General features: G+C 38.7%; 1 protein-coding gene across 7 annotated transcripts in view; it reads left to right on the forward strand.

The window, feature by feature from the left end:
* The window catches only part of ARFGAP3 (ADP ribosylation factor GTPase activating protein 3), a 41,537-nt gene extending 24,654 nt beyond the window's left edge, over window positions 1-16,883 (forward strand). For 4 of the 7 annotated variants that reach the window (XM_062008139.1, XM_062008186.1, XM_062008177.1 and 1 more), the window contains 6 exons: window positions 212-334; window positions 3,389-3,523; window positions 4,768-4,891; window positions 5,832-5,922; window positions 9,654-9,775; window positions 10,655-16,883. In XM_062008139.1, the coding sequence (XP_061864123.1) occupies window positions 212-334; window positions 3,389-3,523; window positions 4,768-4,891; window positions 5,832-5,922; window positions 9,654-9,775; window positions 10,655-10,672 (613 nt within the window). In that variant the 3' untranslated portion in view covers window positions 10,673-16,883. Of the gene's footprint in view, window positions 1-211; window positions 335-3,388; window positions 3,524-4,767; window positions 4,892-5,831; window positions 5,923-6,020; window positions 6,076-9,653; window positions 9,776-10,654 lie in introns of those variants that run through there. The other 3 variants (XM_062008150.1, XM_062008160.1, XM_062008195.1) reach the window with 3 other exon arrangements.
* The last annotated feature ends 5,342 nt before the right edge of the window (window positions 16,884-22,225 follow it).

Below are 22,225 nucleotides of genomic sequence, written 5' to 3' on the forward strand. Positions count from 1 at the left end.
GAGCTGTCATAATGGTCTTTGTGTTCAGAAGTCCTGTCACTACTTGAGCTACAGTTGAGTTTTCCAGGACTGGTGGGTTTTTTTAATTCCTCCTTTCTTCTTAAATGTTTGTATAACTTGGGCTTAAGAAACTAGATCTAGTATTTCATTTCTCTTTTTAGGGTGTGAGCTTTGTCATCTCTTTACATACTTATTTTCTTCCTGTCCCCAGTGGCATTTCTCACTCAGTCACCTCAGATATGCAAACAATAGAGCAGGAAACACCTGTAATTGCAAAGCCAAAGAAAAGGTACACTGATGATATAGAAGACTCATACTTCTCTTCTAGTTCAAGGTAATATATAAGCTTTTTATTCTAAGTGGTGGTATGCAAGTTATGTATTCAAATACACACTCTATGTTTGCAACTTAAGGCCAAACAGAAGGTAGTTGGACATATCTACACACTTAGCATATTTTCAGAAAAGTTGTGAAATATTTAATCTTACCTGGATGACAAATGTGTTTAGAAGAATTCATTTTTCTGAGGAGAGGGTAGTCCGAATTGCCTGTGTACAGGTTTGGTTTTGTTCAGTGTCTAGCCTCTACTTGCACAGACAATTGCCACATAAGCTGTTGTTTTCTATATACCAAAAACAGGGATTTTTTTTTTTTTGTTACAATATCTTGTGTTTGGTTGGGGTTTTTTTTCCTTTCTTGTGGTACTGTCTTCAGCTTTCAATTTAAAAGGAAACAAATATTGAAGTCCGATCCTAGGTATGCTACAGCTGCATCAGTCTTTTAACTGAATGCATGCCAAATGCAAAAACTTAAAAATTTTTTAGGTCTTTTGTGTTGAATATAGTGTATAGATATCTGCAGTCTTATTTGATAGACTTTTATGTATTTGATCATAAAATGTAAGGAAAAAATGTTGAAGAATTTTTGATCAGAGTAGGAACACCATGCAGATTACAAAATACTGCTGTAGGGAGGGAGAAGAAAAATAATTAGTCCTAGAGGCACTAATTGCAATGAAACGACTGTTTCTGATCTGATAGATCAGAAAGTGTTGCTTTTATTGGATTGGTGCCACAGAAACAGGAAAAATGGTACCTAATTATTTATAGACAGGCAAATGAAAACACAAAGGCTTTTGTGTCATTTCTTAGTAGTGTAATTGCTAGTGGCAGAAATGCAAATGTGGTACCAAGTAAAATAGCAGCAGTCTTTAAAACATATCATTTCAGTGCCTCCTTATTTGTTCATCAAAAATAACTGTTGCTACTCTCAAATTACTTATAAGCCTGCTAGCAGGCAAAGGATAAAATACAGAAGAGGCTTCTTAATATATTTGGGTTCAATAATTAGAAGATATATTGTAATCCAGCTGTTCCCAGCTCTTGTTCTTCTAGCTATAACAATAGGAGAATCTAATTGGAGTTAATAGGCAAATTCGTTCTCTTTACAAAAAGTGTAAAGTCAGATTGTTGGACTTTGTTAGGTTTGTAAAGTGATTATTATCCTATATTCCAGCCTGTGACTTTGAAACACAGATGTAGTAATTTTAATATCATCGTAGTGTAGGCCCAAAACCAGAATAATCATGCTAGATATTAGAGTACTGAGAAGTACCTGTAAATTAAGCAAGCTAAGTGTCTCAGTGTTTCAATATCTAATTGAAGCCTCTCAAAATTTTTTTTGTTAACATCTTTATTAATAAAACAGGGTGTAAAATGGCTTTTTTTTTTTAAAATACTTCTTTTTTCCACCCTTCTTCTGCCACTGCCCCAGGTCTTCCACCCAAATACTGAAGATGTATTTTGAAAAGTTACAGAAATCTGAGAGAAGGGTGGAGAAAATAAGTAATTTTATTAAAATCATCTCTTATAACCACTGTCCCATTCTGTGGTTTTGGTGGGCATTTAGAGATTGGATAGCTTCATGTATACATATCAAAACCTGTATGGATAGCTTCATATGTATACAAACATCTTGTTTGTTATTATGCATCCATTTGGAACTTAAAAAGATTACTGTGGCTTCTTGTCAAGAGAGGAAAGACTCCTATTTTTTTGCAGAAGTTAATGCTAGATCTGTCCCTGCTGTTTTCCATGTGCAATGGTGAGAGACTTTACTGCTGAAGGTGTCTCATTTCTCTTAAATTGCAAAAACGAGTGTCCTGATTCTTCATAACCAAAACATGAAGAATACTTCTTTTTTGGACTTTATTTCACAAAATACAGATGCAAGGTTTAATATCCCGTGCTTGTTCTACTCGATGATTACATTCTGCTAGCCTTTTGTCATTTTGATCATCTCACTCCCTATTCTGGTCACATCCAAACATCAGGAAAGTTTATTCAAGCACAAAGGGAAATTCTTACTCTCTGGCATTTTAATAGGATTTTTTTTCAAGTATTTTCTAGAAGTTTAAGTAGATGTAGATCATCAAAGGGGAAAAGGTCCAGATATCATACCACCAGAATTGACAAACATGCTTCATTTTTTAAACTTTCCTTTCTCTTTGTGTTTTCCTTGAAGTTTTGATATGGTAGAGAGTTTTGCCTTATTTAATAACATATTTCCTAAAAGGGAGTCTTAATTTATCATTGCTTTAATGAAACATATTGTAAAACTCAGGAGTACCTAGTATTTGTATATTTTAAAAATATATAGAACCAGACAAGTGCTTACCTTACTGTTCTGAACTCTGCTTGTTGATGCCTCAGAAAATGGGAACAGATTATCTGCTTGCATAGCTTATAGATTGACTGGTATGGAACCGTGAGTTTAGCCACTATTAGCCCCTTAGAAAACTTTGCTCCATGGGGAACCACAGCGTGGTTGGATGCTGTGGGTTAGTGAGGTACGTCTTGGATCTCTGGGTTGTTCAAAATGCTTTGAAAGTTGTGTTGGCTTGTTTCTCATGGCTACCTTGTAGGGTTGTCATGGTGCCTTGCTTGCAGAGTCCTTCGTGAAATTTTCTTAGAGTTGCTCTTAAACCAGCCAAGTATCCTGACAATGTTCTTCCCAGCCCTTTGCTTGACATTAAAGAAGATCTAACAGTTTGAAGTCATGAGAACTTTGCTAGTTTTGTTGGAAGCATACCTTTCAGGTAGTACACTGCATGTTCATGGCAAATCCAGCCTGAAGACAGGCTTAGTGTTTCAGTCAGTTAAGTACCTGTGTAAAAACCAAAAAATGCATTGGATTCAAATGTACAAGGCTTCTAACCAATATTATTAAGTATAGATTATTCACTGACAACAATCATTGTGCTGAAAACTTACTTTCTAGTGAACATTTACAGCAATAAAAACATTTATATAACAGTTATAGCAATATTTATCTAACAGTATAAATTTCCTACTTTTTCACTACACTTTTTTTTGTTTTGTTTTTTTAGATACTATGATACTTCAGATTTGAGGAGCACTTTCTATAAATGGGATGACAATTCAGATTCTTTTTGGAAGAAAGAAAATAATAGTAGAGATGTTGACACAATGTTAACTTCAAAAAGTACAGGATTTTCAGACAGGTATACCAAGAAAGCCTAACTGATTTCTGCAGAGAAAGCCCAAGCTTTTTAATATAATTTGAGTCCCAATCACGGTGGTGGGGGTTTTTTCAGTCTAGAGGAAGAATTTGGCTGTAATTTTCATCAGCAATCAAGGGGCTTCTGGTTGAACTTCTTCTGAAAGTTGAATTTCTCTTGCAAGACGAATTTCCTGTTTACATTTTGAGCACTTGTCTATTTTGTTCAGTGCTGTACAGTATATGTGCTGAGAGTAATTTCCAAAGTGTTTCAGCAAAATGCAGCAGACAAAAGATGTGGAGAGAAACTCAAATATTTGCCCTGTTCTGAGAGCGTACGTACTTTAGGTGCTTTGTTTATTGCCTAATGAACCAAAGAGAACACAGATACCAAATGAATGAAACTATAGGTTACTCAGCTTTCAGGATGGAGGTATTGAATATACTTGCAAACAACAGGTTTGTTTTTTGTGATGATAAAAAGTGAATATATTTCTTCCTTGACAGCTGTGGTTTTGTCTTGTAATCAAGTGGAAAATATAAGGACATGGGGCTTTCTGTGCTTGGTTGATGTTTTCTGCTTCTGTTTTTACTTAAAACTTTTATTTTTTTTACTTTACCTGTAAGATGCAGTTTATGCACTTATATGCTACTCTTTTTTTAACATGAGCATGTTGTATTGTTTTGTAAAGAGTGAACCAGTGATGCATGTTACACAAAATAGGGTTTCATGTCCATAGCACTTTTACGTCCTTAATCGAGTAAATTTGAGTATATTTGCTTGAGAAAACAAGAGTGAAGTGTTGAAGATGTATGTTTGAGGTGGAACGTAGTGACAGTTAGAAGGAAGTTGAAACTTTTTGTGCTGTTACATTTAAGTATTAACTGTACTGACATCACACTTTGGGTTTTTTGAGGTTTTCTAGAAGTATTCTGTCCTTGTTGACATAATTTAACTTACTTTTAAAATGAAGTCTGAAATGAAGATAAAAGTTGAATGAATTTGAAATACTGTATGTTCACCATCCTGTAAAACCATCACTGAAATTTTATTTTCTGTTATTATCAACTTAGTTATCTGAATTTCTTTATCCTGGGTTGATACTAATTTAATTTCCTTTTTTAAAATTGCTGTCATACTTTTACGCTTCACAGAGCAAAGATGATAGTGGGTTTTGTTTGATTCTTGGATTCTGCTGTGATGTAAATAAAGGTTATGCTCAGTAATGTAGTTTAATTTTCTTTTAGGCCTGCATCTCGTTGTAAGACTGAGTACGAACCATCTTTAAACACAGATGAGGCACAAAAAAAATTTGGCAACGTAAAAGCAATTTCATCAGACATGTATTTTGGAAGGCAAGATCATGCTGATGTAAGTAGAAAGCAGTGATAAATATTTTTGAATGTTAAAATATTTGTTGACTATAAAGATGGTGTTCTTGTATAAAGGAAGGCAATAAATAGTTAAAATTGGTAGAATTAGAAAGCTTATAGAATTACATTTACTTTCATATTTGATAGAAAAGCACAAATTTCTGATAAATCTGATAGTTTAGTATTTTGTGTTAAGAAGTTGCAACTGCATGTAGAACCTTATGTCCAACATCCTCCTTCTCTGGTAGAAATGATAGATGTGCCTTGTTTGTTCTGAATACCCAAACTGATGCCAACAAACCAGAATTTGTTGTATGGAAAAAATATTTCTATTGTAAGGCTAACTAGGCAGAGAAACTGTTTTAAAAATGGCAGGTTGTTGAATCAGCCTAGAAATAAAACACACGTTAATATTATATTGCATTTTGGAGGTAGGGGATCTTCTAAAATAATCAATTTTTAATGAAAACCTAACAGTGTAAATAGTAATCTTAAAGAATATAATACATGTATTGCCATTCCCAGGGAACTCAGGAAAATATTGCATTAAAATAATCTTGTGATTCTTATAAGGGTGAACATTATGCTAGCTGCAGTGCATTTCTTTATCCTACCCAGCCACTCCATTTCACATTTTTCAGTTCTTGTTTTTAGTGGTTGCATAGATTTCTAGCAGGTTTAGTTAGCAAACAGTGAGTAGGCATCTTGATGTTGCAATAGGAAACAGCACTCTTTGATCAACTTGAAAATGAGTTGAGACAAACTCACACCATGAAAGTCATGTGAAAACTGTAAAATGGGACCAGCTTTCACAATGGTCAACTTCAGCTAGATTTGTATGTTCTAAAGCTGTATCTACAATCTCATGTATTATGTGACGTCTTCCACAGATGGCAGCATATGGTTACAATACCTTTTCTTCTCAATTCTGTTTCTAGTACGAAACAAGGGCTCGGCTAGAAAGACTTTCTGGAAACTCATCTATAAGTTCAGCTGACTTGTTTGAAGATCAGAAAAAACAGCCAACAGGTATGTAGTGAACAGTGAGACACTGCATCATGTGGGGAATACACTCCCCTACTCTGCTTTTAGTTACACTGTCAACTCCCTGTTGCTATGTTCTACAGGTGTGCCAAGTGCAGTATGCAGCAGCATTGTTAACAGGTCAAAAAAGCACAGCAGGTATAGTCATTGTTTTTTAAAAATTTCTTTCTTGAACTTGAAGCTCTATATTTTCAGTTCAGTAAGTTCAAGTTTTTATACTGTTTTTGTAATGTGACTCATTGCAAATAATGGACTAATTTGGTTGTAAGTAATTTTTATCAAAGGCAAACAAGATAACACCTAAACTAACAATCATATAATTTTTTTTAATAAGTTACCATAAGTAACTCATATACTTATATATGTGATAATAATGGTCATAATAACATTGAATCTAAGAAGAATCTTTAGTAAAATATTAGTGGCCTTGAAATTCCCATGTAATCTTTTTCATGGCATTGGCATTCATCAGCATATCTGCTGCTTAACACTGGTCTTGCCAAATTAGTAAGGAAATTTTTCAATTGGTTTGTCTGTTTAAAAGATTTGTTGGAACATGTCACACTGAAATTGGAACGTTAGAAATATTAGATGAGATTGACTGAAAAGAGTAGTCCTTTAGAGTATTGAAAATGTGTCATGTTTTCAGCACCCTTTTCAGATAGTTCAATAATGTGAAATATAAAAGTTATGAGATACTGGAGCATTATATTGACTTGATAGTTTAGATTTTATCCCTTAACTTGTGAAGAAGTAGGAAAAAAACCTTGTGATTATATAAATAGACTGGAAAAGCAAACAATATGCAGCATCTGATTTCACTTTGGCATAGTTGGAGGAAACTGGACTGACTGTTCAGTTTTGATCCCCTGAAAGTAAGATTTTAATACACTGAGAAACTGTGTATTAATAGTGGAGAAATACTCCTGTTACCAATTGCTTAAGCTGGTTTCTAGTCAACTGAAATGTTAAAAAAAATATGTTAAGGAGGAGAAGAGACAAAAAGCGGAAATCTCAGTTACTTACATTAGACACTTGAAAGAGTATTTACAACATAGTGTCATACTTGTGTTTAAAAAAATATGTGGGGAAGATAGGCAAAGAAATAGTGGGTTTCTTTCTGAATTTGTAAATTGTTTTCAATAATACATGGGATTGTGATAACAAGTGTTATTTGGTTAGCTGTCTGTCATTGACCAGAACTTTATTCATCCTTTTTCTTCTAATTTTCTTGCATATAAGTTCTGTTATTATTATTTAGATAATTATATTTATATTCATATTTATAATTATTATTATTATATTGAAGTAATAATGTTTTCCTTCACTTTACGTTACATGGGTAGGGCTTCTAAAGAGTAATTAATAAAATAATTAACTAAGAAGAGATAAATAAAAGTTAAAGATGAGTCAAACCGTGTGACATAAGAGATATACTATGTGTGTATATATATGAATGTGCTTTTATGTGTACACATACATATATATAGGATAAAACTCTAACCATATTCTGAATAAGGATCCTTGCAGGTAGTTCTGTAATGTTTACCATGTGTGCAAGTATTGAGCACATTATTCATCACTGACCACTTGGAAAGATTCTTGGGGCATATGAGGTTAGTTACTCTGTGACTGGCATGTAACCTAATAGTAAATTTCAAGTTATGTTACAAAGACTAAACTTCTGCTAGATTTTGGGCATTGTTAACTGCTCCAAACTAACTGTGAGGGGAAAAAATATGCCAGGAATTATTAGTTGGTGTAATATAAATTCACACTATATTCAGTCTACAGAAACTTCTTTTCCTGCCTGCCTTTCTGTTACACCCTCCCACCCCAGAGACTATCATTTGATAGAGACCGTTCTTGGAAAAATTTTACTGCACTGATAGTTTGTCTGGTGTTGAATTAATGCGAAGACTATCATCAGTTCTATTAAGTAAAGGTAACCTGGAGACTGGAGGCTGGCAGCAAAAATGCTGCTGTAATTCTGGGGTCCTAGCCAGAATAAAAATGTCCTTTGAATCTAAAATGGTTTTCATAAACATTGATGAGATGTTTAGGGTGGAACAGTTTTGGGATGCTTGCCTTCATACAGAATGCTGGAAAAGCTAGTTACTGAAAAGAGAAGGCTGCAAGAAAGCACTTTTACTTTGTGTTATTTCAGACCTGTTGCTTATGAAAGACAACATGTCAGGTGGCTGACTTGTAGATGCTGACTTTGGAGGAAATCACAAGTAAAGGAGTTACTTTCCTGCCTCCTGAAGTTTTTCAGACAACAATAAGTAACCAGAAAAACGTGAGAAAATTCTTGTGGCTGAGGATTTGGACCTTTTCTCGGGTTATTTATATCTGCAAATTTTATTTCCGTGACTCTAACTTAATAACAAAAATGCTGAAGCATTTGATAGGTGGAACAGATCGTAAGGAAGTAAAAATTACACTTCAGAAATAGAGCTATGTCAGCGACACAGTGAATTTTTGAAAATAATCCACAAACAAGTGTGCCCTGTGGGTTTTAGAAACAGATATGAGCTGGCTTTAAAGAATGGAGTGGAAAGCCCTCTGAGTGTGACTGTGCATCTGCCATTACAAACCAGCCGCCTAGCTTAGGGAAATCAAATTATCCAGATCAGTAATGTCTTTCACAGTCTCCTAACAAGGCCTTTGATTTCCCCAAAAAAGAAGAGCTTCGGGTTCTTTCTCTCTTCTCTCTCCACCCCTCTTCAAAAAACAAAACAAAAGAAGTTCTTGCCAGTGTGCGGCAATTTCCTATGCAGAGCTGCTGTCAAAAGATGTCACAGGAGTCTGCAGCTACACGAGCTTGTCTGAGGTGCAATAACTGCTCACAGGTTACCAGATGTGCCCTGACTGGTCATGACTAGCAGTTGGCTGAATGTCTAAATTAAGGCTACAGATTGCAGTCTCCCTTTTGAAAGTGGTCTGTTTTGGGATGCTTCATTTCAGAAGCCCCAGTTATCCTGAGATCACAGTCCTACTGTTTTTACTGCCATTTATGTCTTTTACAGTATATCAGATATTTAATATTAAAGCATGCCAGTAATTCTCTTTGCAAATGAGTGGGTGATTGTAATTGTTAGCATAGTGATAGGTATCCTGCAGCTAGTTTTGAAACATCTTTGATTTCTCTTCTCTTTAGGCCTTTACTTTTCATAGGAGCAGTAGAGTTAACACTGGTCAGACTATATTTGCTTTAAGGAGGGCTGGATTGACAGCTTAGTTTTGGGGTTTTAAAACTTACTTGCTTACGTTTACTATAATTCCTGTAGAATTTTCCAAGGCTCAAATGTAGTAATGCAAAATATGCATGCACACAAAGAGAGGTCACTGCTACAGCCACCACTCAAGTGCATTCATCTTTAAGTTGCAAGAGTAACAGTTGTTTAAGATACAAGATAAATAACATTGCAGAAGATAGAAAGTGCAGAATAAGTAACACATTATACAAACATGAGCTTCTCAGCTGGAATTAGGCAGTGCAGAAGCTGACACTCTGGGTGGAATTCGGAACAACTGAAAAAAAAATCAGAAGATGCATTTAAAAAATTTGAGATTGAGAGTTTTTTACACTCAATCAGACATTGCTATTTAGTACTCCTGGTAGTATATTGTAATTCAGGGAGGAAAAAAAGATCTGCTTTTAATATAAAATTCTGTTTTCTTCTTTTTTGTGTGTGTGTGTGTTTTCCTTTTAGGAACCTACAATATTACAAATATCTTGCCTTCAGCTCCTGATATAGCTCAGTTTAAACAAGGAGTGAAATCAGTGGCTGGAAAACTTTCTGTACTTGCTAATGGGGTCATGACATCTATACAGGTTAGTGAAAATATTACAATATATTACCTATCAGTTAAAGCCTTGATTGTGGGGTTTAGACACTGACACAGACTACCCAGGGCGGTGGTGGAGTCCCCATCTCTGAAGATATTTAAAAGATACACAGATGAGGAGCAGAGGGACATGTGTTAGTGATGCACTTGGCGGTGTTGGGTTAGGGGTTGGACTTGATGGTCTTAAAGGTCTTTTCCAAACAGAATGATTCTATTATTTGAATGAGTATCATAGATTCTGCAGTTGAATCATATTTAGGAATTAAAAAAAAAGAAAGAACTTGGTTTTGAGCTTTGTGGACCTGTCATGGTAGACAAGAGATCTTTATCTTTTAAAAAAGAAATCTGTAGCTGATAGCTCACCTTCCTTAGAGTATCTTTTTTGACACTTAACCTTATATAGTTTGTTTTCATATAATTGACACAAAAATTTCATCATGAACCGTATTTGAAGTCACTTTATTTTTAATGCAACAATAACTTAATTCAGAATGGAATAGTTGAGAGGGACACATAGCAATCACCTAAACCCAGTTCTTGTGTTGACTCTTTTATTGGCTTGAGAGTAATACCTTTGATCCATGTTTGTGTATGAATTTGAGACATCCTGGTCTCAACAGTGTAAAGCATATGTTATGCTCCAGTTAGTTTGCATTTCCTACATGAGATCAGTGGGAGCTCTCGGCTGTTTGAAAATCAGGCTAATTATCCTAGAGTTTAACCATCAGCTCCAGTTCTTGGAAGCATCATTCAATTTTTTCCTAAGTCTCTAAGAATTAAGCTGGTATTTATTTTACAAATGTAAGTAAAACTAATTTATTTTGATGGAAAACATACTCATGTCTGGTTTTTTTTGCTTTTCTAGGATCGATATGGTTCATAACATCTTTTGTATCAACATTATTACACTAAAGAAGGATTTCTCTTCAGATATACGAGTAATCACACTGCTGAATCGAATGAAGGTTGCCTTAAGACTGTGGATATTTTCACTTGTTCTAGTATATTTGTTTCCTTGTGCAGCTTTCTGGCTCAACCCCTTCTTGCTGCTATTTCATCTTCACAGAGCAGAAATCTTGTAGTAACTTGTTACATTGGATATCCCTTTTTTTTTTTTGCTTCACTCTTTTAGTTTTGTATTTCTTAGTGACCTTAATGTTAGATGTTGGAAGCTGTTTTGGCTGTGAGGCAGGAAAGAGAAAGAAAAGTGGATGTGTGCATTGGAAATGAGGCTTCCTAATAGAAACCTGTGCAATTGCGTCCTTAATTGCCAGATGTAACTTCTCCTGACTGTCTTAGGAGCTGTGGAGAAGACGACATATATTAAGCATATGCTGAGGTGGTGTTCAGTGGACTGTAACAAAATATAGAATTAAGTTAAACCTACATTTATCAGGAAATAGAGGTTCTTGCAGTCATAAATGTTTGTGCATTAAAAGGATGGGGAATTAGTGTTTTAAAACAATATTCCTGCTATGCTTAGACATGAAGTATGGAGAAGACAAACACGTGTCATGTTGAATAGTGGATTTCATATCGTTGTGGGAACAATCTATTCCTAGTTTTAAAGTTACAAAAACTGCAATATAAAATCCTTAAGTGCTTTTTAAAAATCTATATTGTGTACAAATTGAAAAGAAATTTTAAATATATAAAGGGCCTGATAGAGTAGTTAATTAAATACTTGTTTAAAATGTTTAGAACAATCTTAGGTTATTTTGATAAATTATGAAATATGGAATGGGGAAACAGTGGGGCTGTGTTTTAGGCAATCATTTTAGAATTTCTTGCTGGTGTCATCCTGTATAAAAACGATTATGACCTTAAAGAAAATAAAACTCACAACCAAGAAAGAGCTCAAGCTAATTCCATTCTGTAACTTTTTCTTAACTCAAATTTGTAAACGGATATCTAGTAAAAACAATTGATAAAACCTCATTTTTAAATTAAATTTCTATGTATAGACACCAGACTCCAACTTTCTAAATATTACCATCTATATACTCTGTTTATACAATGGTCTGGTAAAATTAGCCTTTCATTTCAATTAGTGAAACTAGCTTTCTCACCAAATTGCTGTAGTGATTTAGAAATCGGAAAAGTAAGACTAGGGTAGAAAATAAGCTACTGCACTGAAATTATGTGTTGAAATGCAGTTCACAGTACAACTCTAGTCATATCTAACTCTTAGTTCTGGTAACTTTCTCTTGTGGCTGTCATGTTTAGATGTATTAATCCAAAACCAACGTTGCTGTTTTAAGATTAGTACAAGATAAGCATTTGTTCTGCTTAACTCTAGAGCTTTACAATAAAGGGCTTGTTTAGTTTTTTCCAAAATCATATAGATATGATTTTGCTCATATAACAAGAAAATGGACTGGGCAGGGTTTGCTTTTGTTTTCTCTGGTTACGGGTGATGATTCTCAGTTTTCAAACTACTCTTTCAGTGAAGTGTACACACAGTAGTAAATTTATTACAAGTAATAACTGATCTGAATTTCCAAGTTACAATACACCAGTGGCATCCAGTGACTGGCAGAAGAGCTGCTCCTCCAATAACCAGGCTGCAAATTTAGGCATTTATCGATGCAGTTGCTTACATTTCAAGGCAGCAAAGTATGATAAAATGAAGTTCTTGTATGTAGCAGTGTGTGAGATCACCCACACTGAAGTATTTGTGTGCATGGGTTTTTTTTTTATGCATCACTGCAATACAGCAAACCACCCACAGATGGAAAAAGTAAAAAAGAAAAGAATGTTTTCAGTACAAAATAGGAAGATATTCTAGGAGGAAACAATTACATGGTCATCTTAAATGCTATATACAACATATACAACTCTCTAACAGATGTATAAACTTTTTCCCCTTTGCTGCAATCTGGAAATTATAGCACAGAGTTTTCTGCCAGGTAAACAATAATTCCAGTATTTTGGGGAATATTGTGCAGTTCAACATAAGTTAGATGTGCTGTTGCAGATTCTCTCTGGCAACCTGTGTAGCTCTGATACATTCCCTTGATGTTCTCTTGACATAATAGCTGGGTGAATATCTCTTGACTCCTCCTTACACATGTTTGTGTCTTTAATAAACCCATGAGGTGTCACTGTGTTTCTTGAAATAGAAGTGGGGAGGGGTTGGCATGTAAACTGGAAAGGACAGCTTTAACTCTTCTAGTTTCCTGGGAATTCAGAATGCCATGACACTTCAGATACTGCAGGATTTGATTGGACTAGAAAAAGTCTAAACCTAAAATTAGATTTGCATTCCTGCTTTCTGGTATGACTTTTTCCTTTCTCTCATCTTTTGGTTTCAGGCACACTTGTCCACTTCTGGTTTTAGAAGAAGGTGTGATAAAACCACATATTGGATGTGTTCTTGTGGCATATTTCCAAGTGAAACTTGGCATTGGTCACCACTTGTGTGTTGTTGCAGTTCTTTCCTTCATCCACTCTTACTGTTACACATCTTGCTGTTTCAGAGATGGAACTGAATGACAGCAGCAGCAACTGTGAGGTGTTACACTTTCCCCTGCTTAAAGCCCAGTAAGGACACTGAATCTGAAGGAAAGGGAAAATCCTTCCCTGAGAAAACTGTGAAGGGAACCCTGTTACCATTTGTTTTCTTCCTTTCTGCAAAATGGGAAATGCTCAATGCTGTCATTCTGATTTGCTTCATGTCAGTTTGTTACACTGCTGAGAAGCAATTCCAGAATAATTTTGATGCTGATTTAAGCTTTTTGTTTAAAAACTATTGTAGTGCAAGTCAAGGGACTCCATAGCATAGCTGTCTCAATGTTGCTTTAGCTACGTTTAGTGCTGCTCATGTCCTGCTCTTGAGACAAAGAAGTCCAGCTGTCATTGTAAATCAAAGATGAATCAAAGGTGAAGCTGAAAACCACATAAAATGGTGTGTGCTTGACTTGGTTTTGAGTGGCTTCTACATTAATTAGCTTTTTTGCATATCCATACATATGAGACTAGATTCTCTCTAATCAGTAATGGTCAATAGGTGTCCTACAGACCTGAAGATTGCCAAGGATGCAGAAAAATTGCACCCATCCTTTGTTCTGCTGCTCACAACTTCAAACAGTAGCACTGGTTTTGTCTTCTTGCAAGGCCAGCTGCTACTGTCAGAATATGTTAATTCGAATTTTATTGCTTCAAATTTGCTCATGGTGTCTACTATTGACTTCAAAAGAAGTCTAGTCCCGTGGTCTCCTGCACAAAGCAGAATGCTCTCATGATTCTTTTACAACTTCAATTTCTGTGAGACTTTTACTTCCCTTTCCACGCTGAACAACGTTGCCCCTTTCCCAAGATGGTGTGAAAATAGAGAAGTGTAGCCCTATTGAAGCAATTCAAAAAGCCTTGTGGTGCTTGGAGAGTAAATAGAGGGTTGTCTCCATCCTATTTGCAAACTATACAAGAACAGTTTTACCCCTGTTGTGCAAGTGTCATGGTTTGGCACAGCAGCACCATGACAGTCTCTCGCTCCGTGCCCCCATTCACCCCTACCCTCATTAGTATGGTAGAGGCCCCAGCGAAATGGGAGGAAAAAGATAAGCAAGATTGTTGTGGATTAAGACAAGGGCAGGGAAAGCTCGCTGCCAGTTACCGTTCTGGGCAAAAGATACTCCAGTACTCAGAGAGGAAAGCAGAAAATTTTATTCTACAAGAAACAGAACGGAGTAAAAGCCAAAAGGGAGTAGGATGATGAGAAAATTACAACCAGCACTTTAAGATCTCCCTCCCCTATCCCTCCTTTCTTCCCAGGCCCAGCTCACTGCTCCTGATATTTCTGCCTCCTCCCCCCTGAATGGCTCAGAGGGGCAGGGAGGGGGGCATGTGGTCAGTCTCTTACAGATGGGCTCTGCCACTTCTCTCTGCTCAGATGAGGATGCCTCCTGGCATTCTTCTCCTGCTCCAACATGGGGTTCCTCCCCTGGGACACAGTCCTTAATGAACTGTGTGGGTTCTTCCCAGCAGCTGCAGCTTCTGCCGATACAGGTTCCCTCACACAGGACGCAGTCCTTAGTGAATATCTCTGGTGTGGATTCTTTGCCACGGTTGCAGTTTCTGCAGTTATAGGGTCCCTCTCACAGGACTTGACCACTTCTGGGCATATGTTTGATGAGCTGCTTTGTCGTGGGTTCCTTCCCACAGTTACTGCTGTGGATATTGGGTCTCTTCCTCGGGACACGGCCTGCTCTGGCCATAGTGATAAAGGATCCCTTCGTCGGGACATGGTCTCCTCCGGCCATAGTTTTAAAGAAGAGAATCACTGCCCCTGGCTCAGGGTCTGTAGTGAAGTGATTGAGTCCCTCCCACGGGACATGGCCTCCTCCAGCCATAGTCACTGTCCCTGACTCGGGGCTTTTAATGAAGTGACTCACTGCCCCTGGTCCAGGGCCAGCTTTAGCAAAATGAGTCTCTGCCCCTGATATGGGATCATTATCAAAATGAGTCCCTGCTGCTGATGTGGGATCTTTAAAGAAATGCAAATCTCAGCTTCACCAGTTCTCTCCATAGAATGCAGGGGAGTCTCTGCTGCAGCACACCTCCTCTCTTTCGTCACTGACCTTGGAGTCTGCATGATTGTTTCTCTCACTGTTCCTACTGCTTGCACCACCATCAGCCAGAGGAAGAAGGGACAGGAAAAAAAGGAAGAAGAAGGAGGAAGAAACCTCTTCTGACTTCTTAAAAAGTGATCATGGAGGCGTCTAATTGGCTCAGCCCCAGAAGTGGGTTTGGCTCAGAGCTGGGGAGAGAGTTGCGAGCAACTTTTTACAGGAGCCATCTTTACAGCCCATTCGCCCTTATCAGAAAAGGCTGTCATGTCAAACCATGACATTAAGTCTCTGAGGGTGCACCTTCTTCAACAACATCTCCTTTTAGAGAGTGGAAAAAAGGAAAGGAGCAACAGAGGACATGGAACTTCTCTCCACCTTCAGTTTGGCTTGCAACACTTCCTTCTTCACTTGTAGCTTTGGATTTCCTGTGGTTAGTGTGACCTTTCTGTTCTCTTCAGAATTTGATCCTACAGGTAGCTATTTCTGTGTCTTAGCTGGTGAGAATTTCAATTGGTTGCCTACTTAGGAACATCTGTTGCCACTAGAAAAAACCCACTTTGCCTGATTGCTGGTGACACCAGAAGGTGGTGAGGGTCTCCCATAGTGCTGTGTCATCAACAGCATCTAAAGGATGTAGAGGGCACCTAGACTGGGCCCCATGAGTAGGATGGATGTCTACTGATGCTCCATACGTTTACAGTAAGGACTTCTAAATTTCCTCTGAATTAGGAGATAGGGAAGCCACAGCTCTTCCATACCCAGATTGAGAGTGAAGAAAATAATTATGTTGTTACTAGGTGGATTTGAGAAGACGCGCAGCAGGATTGTCCATGAGACACACAGTGCAGAAGATCGGGTGATGGGAACATTCCTGTGCCACTCCAGACTTCTCACTGGCAGAGTGTGAGAAGCTGGAAAGTTCTTGACATCATAGTCTTAGCAATGACTAAAACCATCAATGTGTAATCAACATTATTCTCATGCCAAATCCAGAACACAACCCTCTACTGTACCAACTACTAGGGAGAAAATTAACTCTTTCCTAGGAAAAAACAGGGCAGAAGCTCACATTGCTTGGTCATGAGATAACATTTTCAATTCTGCATAGGAATCACTTTAAAGAGCTGACGTAGAGCTGCATTTCTGAAGTATAACAGCCAGACATTTCTTTTCCAGTTTTCTCATTATATTGATGTGATTTTCTGCATTCCTTTCTGGTAATATTTAATGTGCACATAATGTCTCCTACTTGTCTGACAGTTCTTTCCTGTTTATACAAAAATTACTTGGTAGGATAATAATTTGTGACTAATACAATTACAAATGTAAGCAATTCTGGGAGATCCAGAAGCATTAATAGGGCACTTTGGAGACACGCAGTTCACAAGAAGCTTGACCAAGTGGAAGTAAATAGACTGTATTGTATTTGTGGCAGGCTGGACTGCATATATTTTCTGGTCTGCATTTGTCACTCATCACTTTCAGTGTCTGAAGATGAATAATATATTCTGTAATATTAAATCACACCTTTTTCTGTCTTGGATTTGAGAACATTGGATGATAAAGGAAATGCCAAGCTATAAGTGAATTTTCTAGCTAGTGTCTTACCACCACTAAATCTTCCACCAAAGAGAAATGAGTTTTTAATGCTTGGTTGCAAGGTGGAGCTGAGAGCCTTACATAGATAAGGCAGATTCTGCTGCTTATGTAATAGTGCTCTAACAATGAATCTAATGGTGGTTTTTATTGGTACCTGCCCCTGTCCTGCTCCTGGGCTAGGCTGTGTCACTCTCTGCCCTCTTCTTCAAGGTTAGAACAAGCTGGGTAAAGAATAACAAACTCAGAGGCAACAAGAGCTTCAGGGATGGGTTTAGTTCAGGTGGTTTGGGTGAAGCAGTTTTTCAGAACTCTGTAGCTGCAGTGGAAGGTGGTGAACTGAGGGGGCAGCTGCTGGAGTGGGCTTTCCCAGACGGTAAGATGGAGTCACAGGCATAGTTTCCCAAGTTTATGGGAGTCTACCCTTCGTGAAGAGAATAGAATTCTTTTCAAGGCTGAGTCTTTCTTAGGGGAAAGACCTTTTCCTCTCCCCTAGTTTGGCTGAATTGAGAAATAAACAATTTCCCTTTATTCTGATTAACACAAAATAGTGTCAGTTCTAAAAACAAGATGATGCTTGTCTATGTACCTTTGCTGACTGAAACCCTTTGCTAAATTCAGCAGGGAGAAAATGAGACCACTGACACCCAACCAGCTATTTTCTTAACAAACTCAGGACACCTTTGCTCTGAGCTTTATTTGAAGGTGCTGCATAGAGCTACCTGGTAGCTGTTACAGACATGGAGACAAAATGCCATCATGTCTGAGGGAGGTTTTCTGATGGCTTAGCCTGCCGAGTTTGCTCTTTGTTAGGCCTGAGCAGATTGTGAGTACTCAAACAGCATCACCTAGTTCTCCAGTGGATCTAAGGGGACCTGTGCATTGCTATCCCACTTCTACAAATCCAACTGAAAATTGTATTTCTCTACACTGAGAACAGTCTCTCCTGAGACATGACAAGAGCTTGAGTTCAACCCTGAAGACCTATGCTGAAGGTAAGCCCCACTGCTATGATCTGGTTTGTGAAGGCCAGATGAAGAGCTTAAAAAAGGTCATCACAGTGTTCCTTAAATGCCTTCAAGTGTCTTTGAAATGTCAAAGAAACCTGTGATTGTGGATGTGAAGGGGCAGAATTAAAGCACATAACAATGATAATGTGAACCCAAACATCCAGCTCTTGGGTGGTTAAAAAAAATGGTGTACTGCTTTTCTGCAAAGTCAGTCATATCTGAAAGGAGAATGTAGGGGGAGGAAAAAGGGTTTTGGTTCTTTTGGATAAAATAGCATTGACTTTTTTTTTCCTTTTTAATGAGTGAAAGACTTTAAATCCTTCAGACCTGTCTTGGCAGTTCCCAGCTAGAAGCAGAGGTGTGTGTCACACACTGCTGGGAGCGGGAGGATGTTTGTGCAGGGGAGCAAAGAGCCACCAAGCATAAGATGATTCTGCTTTGCATGGTTTCCAGAGTTTGTGGATGATGTTTGGTTTTATTCTTCCAGCTAAAAAGTTAATAAAAGACTTTCAGGAAATGTTCAGCTTGAATAATCTTGCCTACGTTTGCCTGTTGTAGCTTAGAGGTATGAAATGCTGTTGTGCAATTGCCAAGATAATTATGTAAATCATATTATTACCTACATGTATGCAAAACCACATTAAAAAAGTTAATAACTAGTTGTCTATTGCAAAGTTATTCAGTGGTTACTTTCTGAAATCCATTGTGTGGTATGAAGATGTTAAAGCCTTACAAAGCTGTTGGGCTCAGGACTGGGAAATGGGTCAAGTCTTACTTCATCTTACTGAAGTAGAATTTGAGGTTAAAAATTTGTTAAAAACATTAATTATGCTCATTCATGAAAACCACAAAATTAAACCAGTCTCTTGTGATGAACAAACAAATTGAAAACCAAATGAAACAAAACACATCAACAGCACGCAAAGAACTAAGACATTTCTTTTGCTTTATAACTTGTGAGACAGTGTAAATGAAATTGCGGAAAATTGAATTAAAATATAGAATACATTTTCCTACCCACAAGGAATACTTTATTTGTGTCTCTTATCCTACTGACATTTCAACCAAATTAATGCCAACATGAGGCAATACTTGAGTAAAAGGCATGCCTAATCATTTGTCCAGACTCTGGCATCCCACTTGTGCTTTGGTGAATTTCTCTTCTGCAACTTTTGTCTTGCCCAAGGGACTTGTCTGTCACCAAGCAGCATTGCCAGAATCCACTTTGCTTTCTTTCCCTGGGAAGGGAGTGAGTTTTGTGAAGCCATTCTTGCTTTGGTTGGATTTTTGACAGCTGCCTGTTTTTTAAATGCAAGTGCTGGGAAGCGATGACTATGGCAGGAGGGTGCTGTGCTGCTGAAGGTGGCTGTGCTCCTTCTAGGCTGCCAGCGCAGAAAACCAGTCCTACAAAGATGCACCTCGTCCTCCCTACACCAGGCTGGGGTGATGCTGGGGCTGTCTGTTACGGGAGCATCCTGGGGAGCTTTTAGCTTGCTGCCAGATATTGAGAGGAACTTGGAGGTAAGGATAACAGACTTCTTGCTCTGGCAGTCATTTGCAGCCTTTCTGGCAGCTCTTGCCCACCTACCCCAGGATTGTGTCCTCACCGCTCCCTACCCTAGTCTTTCTGTCACAGCAAGAAGGTACATTGTGACTCGAGGATGAGGCATCAAGGCAGGGAAGGACCTGGGCTGGGAAAAACAGCAGACAGGAGCTTGAGGGCCTCCAGGCTTGAAATGGTGTCTGCTGGAAATTGCTGGAGGAATGACTGAGCAGAAACCTGGGAGGTGCACATACGGGCAGAAACAAGTGGCAGGCATCAACCTACCAATCCAGGAGTAAAAGGTTCCGAAACAGCATCATGGGCAAAAACTGGGTTCCACAAACTTCCCTGCTCATCTTCACTTTAGAAATTCTTTAACCTTCTAATGGAACAGTATTAACTGTGTCCTGTATCCCTCAGAAATTCTGCCTTAGCTCACATCACCTCCTCCTCTTCCCCTCATCTGTTTTTTTTCTGTCTAGAGCTATCTGTGCTCATTTCTCAGCAATGTTTTTTCCAGTTAGGCAATGCTAGCTTTTGTAGCTTCTGACCTCCTGTTCTCATCACTTCTATCACTCTCCTTTTCTGCTTTTTTTCTTTCCCCTCCAGTAATTTGCCTTGCAGCTATTTTTAACAAGCCAACCCTTTAAGGCGCTGGTCATACTTACAGTGGTTTGATTTCTTCATTCTTTAATGACATTAATACCGCTTAATAATACCAGCTTCAGTTCTGTGGTCAATTTCTCAGCATTTTTCCAAGATCTCATTAAGGAGTGCAAAATTTCTTCCTCAAATTTGTTGTCTACAAGTTTTCACAAAACCCAGGGCTCTTTCCACAGTGCCAGTAGGAGGTCTCCAGCATATATTAGTCCTCGGTGACTTCCCTCCCTGCTCCATGTTCTCCAGTTTATTGACATGTGATCCTGTTACCATATGGCTGGTGTGGGGTGAGATCCTGGCTGAGCCTGGGGCCTTGACAGATTTATGGATCTAGGGGAGACATGCAAAACACCAGCTTCTCCCTCACCTATACCATTTGGTGTTTATTTTTATGTTACAGTGCTAGCCCTGCTGACAACACCAACTAATTGAAATTATGCTCCCAGATGACCAGTTTGAGCTCCTCCACCTGCTGGGGACAGAGGGCTGAGGCTCTTGGACACTGTGTCTGTAGGCATTATTCACATTGATGTGCACCGTGGACTGCACATGGGATTTGGTTTGAGATTGGCACCTTAAATCAGTGCTTGAGTTCCCTTTGCAGCTGGCAGAGACCTGAGTGCTGGGTCCATGGGAGCAGCTGGCTGGAGAGACATGGGGTGTTTGTATGTGGTTGGTGTTTCCTGGATCCCTTCTAGCTGAAGAGGGAGCTTGGACACAGCTGCCCAAAGCCTTGCTCCCCAAACACCTCAGTTTCTTCCTGCACAGCTATTAACTTGAGCTCCTGTGAACAGTAAACATTTCCATGAGGAATTAATAATATGAGGTGCCTGGCCATGGTGAGATGGAGTGCACATCTGTGAGAGGTCAGGATGTCCTGTGGCTCCCCAAACTGCTGCTTGAAACTCCTCATCTCCCAAAATCAGCTCCTCCCTGCTGCTCCTGCTTCCTCCTGCCTGTATTTCCTCTGCTCTGCTGCAAATTGCTTCTATGATACATACATTGGCACCTTCTTCTGTCTGAGGCCATCTGAGCTTTGCCCTACACCTGCTGCAACATGCAGGAACAGAGCCAAGGCATGAAGCCTGGAAGCTTTCTCAGCTGACTGGGGCAGGGAAGAAGCTGCTCGGCCTTGGGATCTTGTTCCCTTGGCTTTGTTGGAAAATAATGGTGGTTTCTGGAAGTTCTTACAAACCCTGTCTGCAGGTTTCAAATACAAGTAAAATGTGGTTGCTTGAAATGAGATGCTGATTGATGCGATAGGCCAGGGAGGTGGGGAGAAAATGGGAGGTGGGCAAGAAATGTTATGTAAGGTGTTACTTAAGTGTGTACCTGAGATATAACTATGTAACTAAGATATCACTGCTGTTCTGATCAAATGTGTCTAATAGAGGAGAACTGACACAGCAAATCAATGGCAGGTATAGTAGCTTTTTGCCTTATCTTAAACATCAACCTCTGGGGTTTTTTTCCTCTTTTTTTCTAAGTTTTCTAAGCATCCATGGAAATACAGTTTAACGCTTTAATCTCCCCCATCTCTCAGTGAAAGCTGTGGCACTCCCCCTTTTGCAGGATCTGTCAGTGGCCTGGATCTGATCTGTGCACTTCTGCCCTAGTTGCAGCAGGTTCCTGCAGCCTCGGAGGTCGATTGAAGCAGCAATGAAGGCAGCAAGCATGCAGGAGTGTGGAGTTGCTTGACTTTGTCAGGGAAAGGAAACAGGCCTGGGTTGCAGACTGGTTTTCTTCAGCCTTCGCTCCTGTACCACTCTAGATGAATGCACTTTTTGTTCCCCTCAAAGGAAAAGGTTGGTATGAAGTCTGGACACCTCAAGGAGTAAAAAAATGCTTCTGCTCTGACTCATCCCCTGAAAACACCAGGTGACTGTCTTCATCAATGGGAGAGGAAAAGCTGCCTCACTGATTTCAGACAGTCGATGAGATGCCGTGAGAGTGTGGGAGAAGGGCTGCAGCCTGCCATCGCCCCACTGGCAGCAGAAGATTGGCACAGACTGAGATCCCAGGCCATAAGGGAAGCCCCTCTACAGTGAGGGGACACA

This window comes from Colius striatus, chromosome 1, assembly GCF_028858725.1.
Source record: "Colius striatus isolate bColStr4 chromosome 1, bColStr4.1.hap1, whole genome shotgun sequence".
Lineage (NCBI taxonomy): Eukaryota > Metazoa > Chordata > Aves > Coliiformes > Coliidae > Colius > Colius striatus.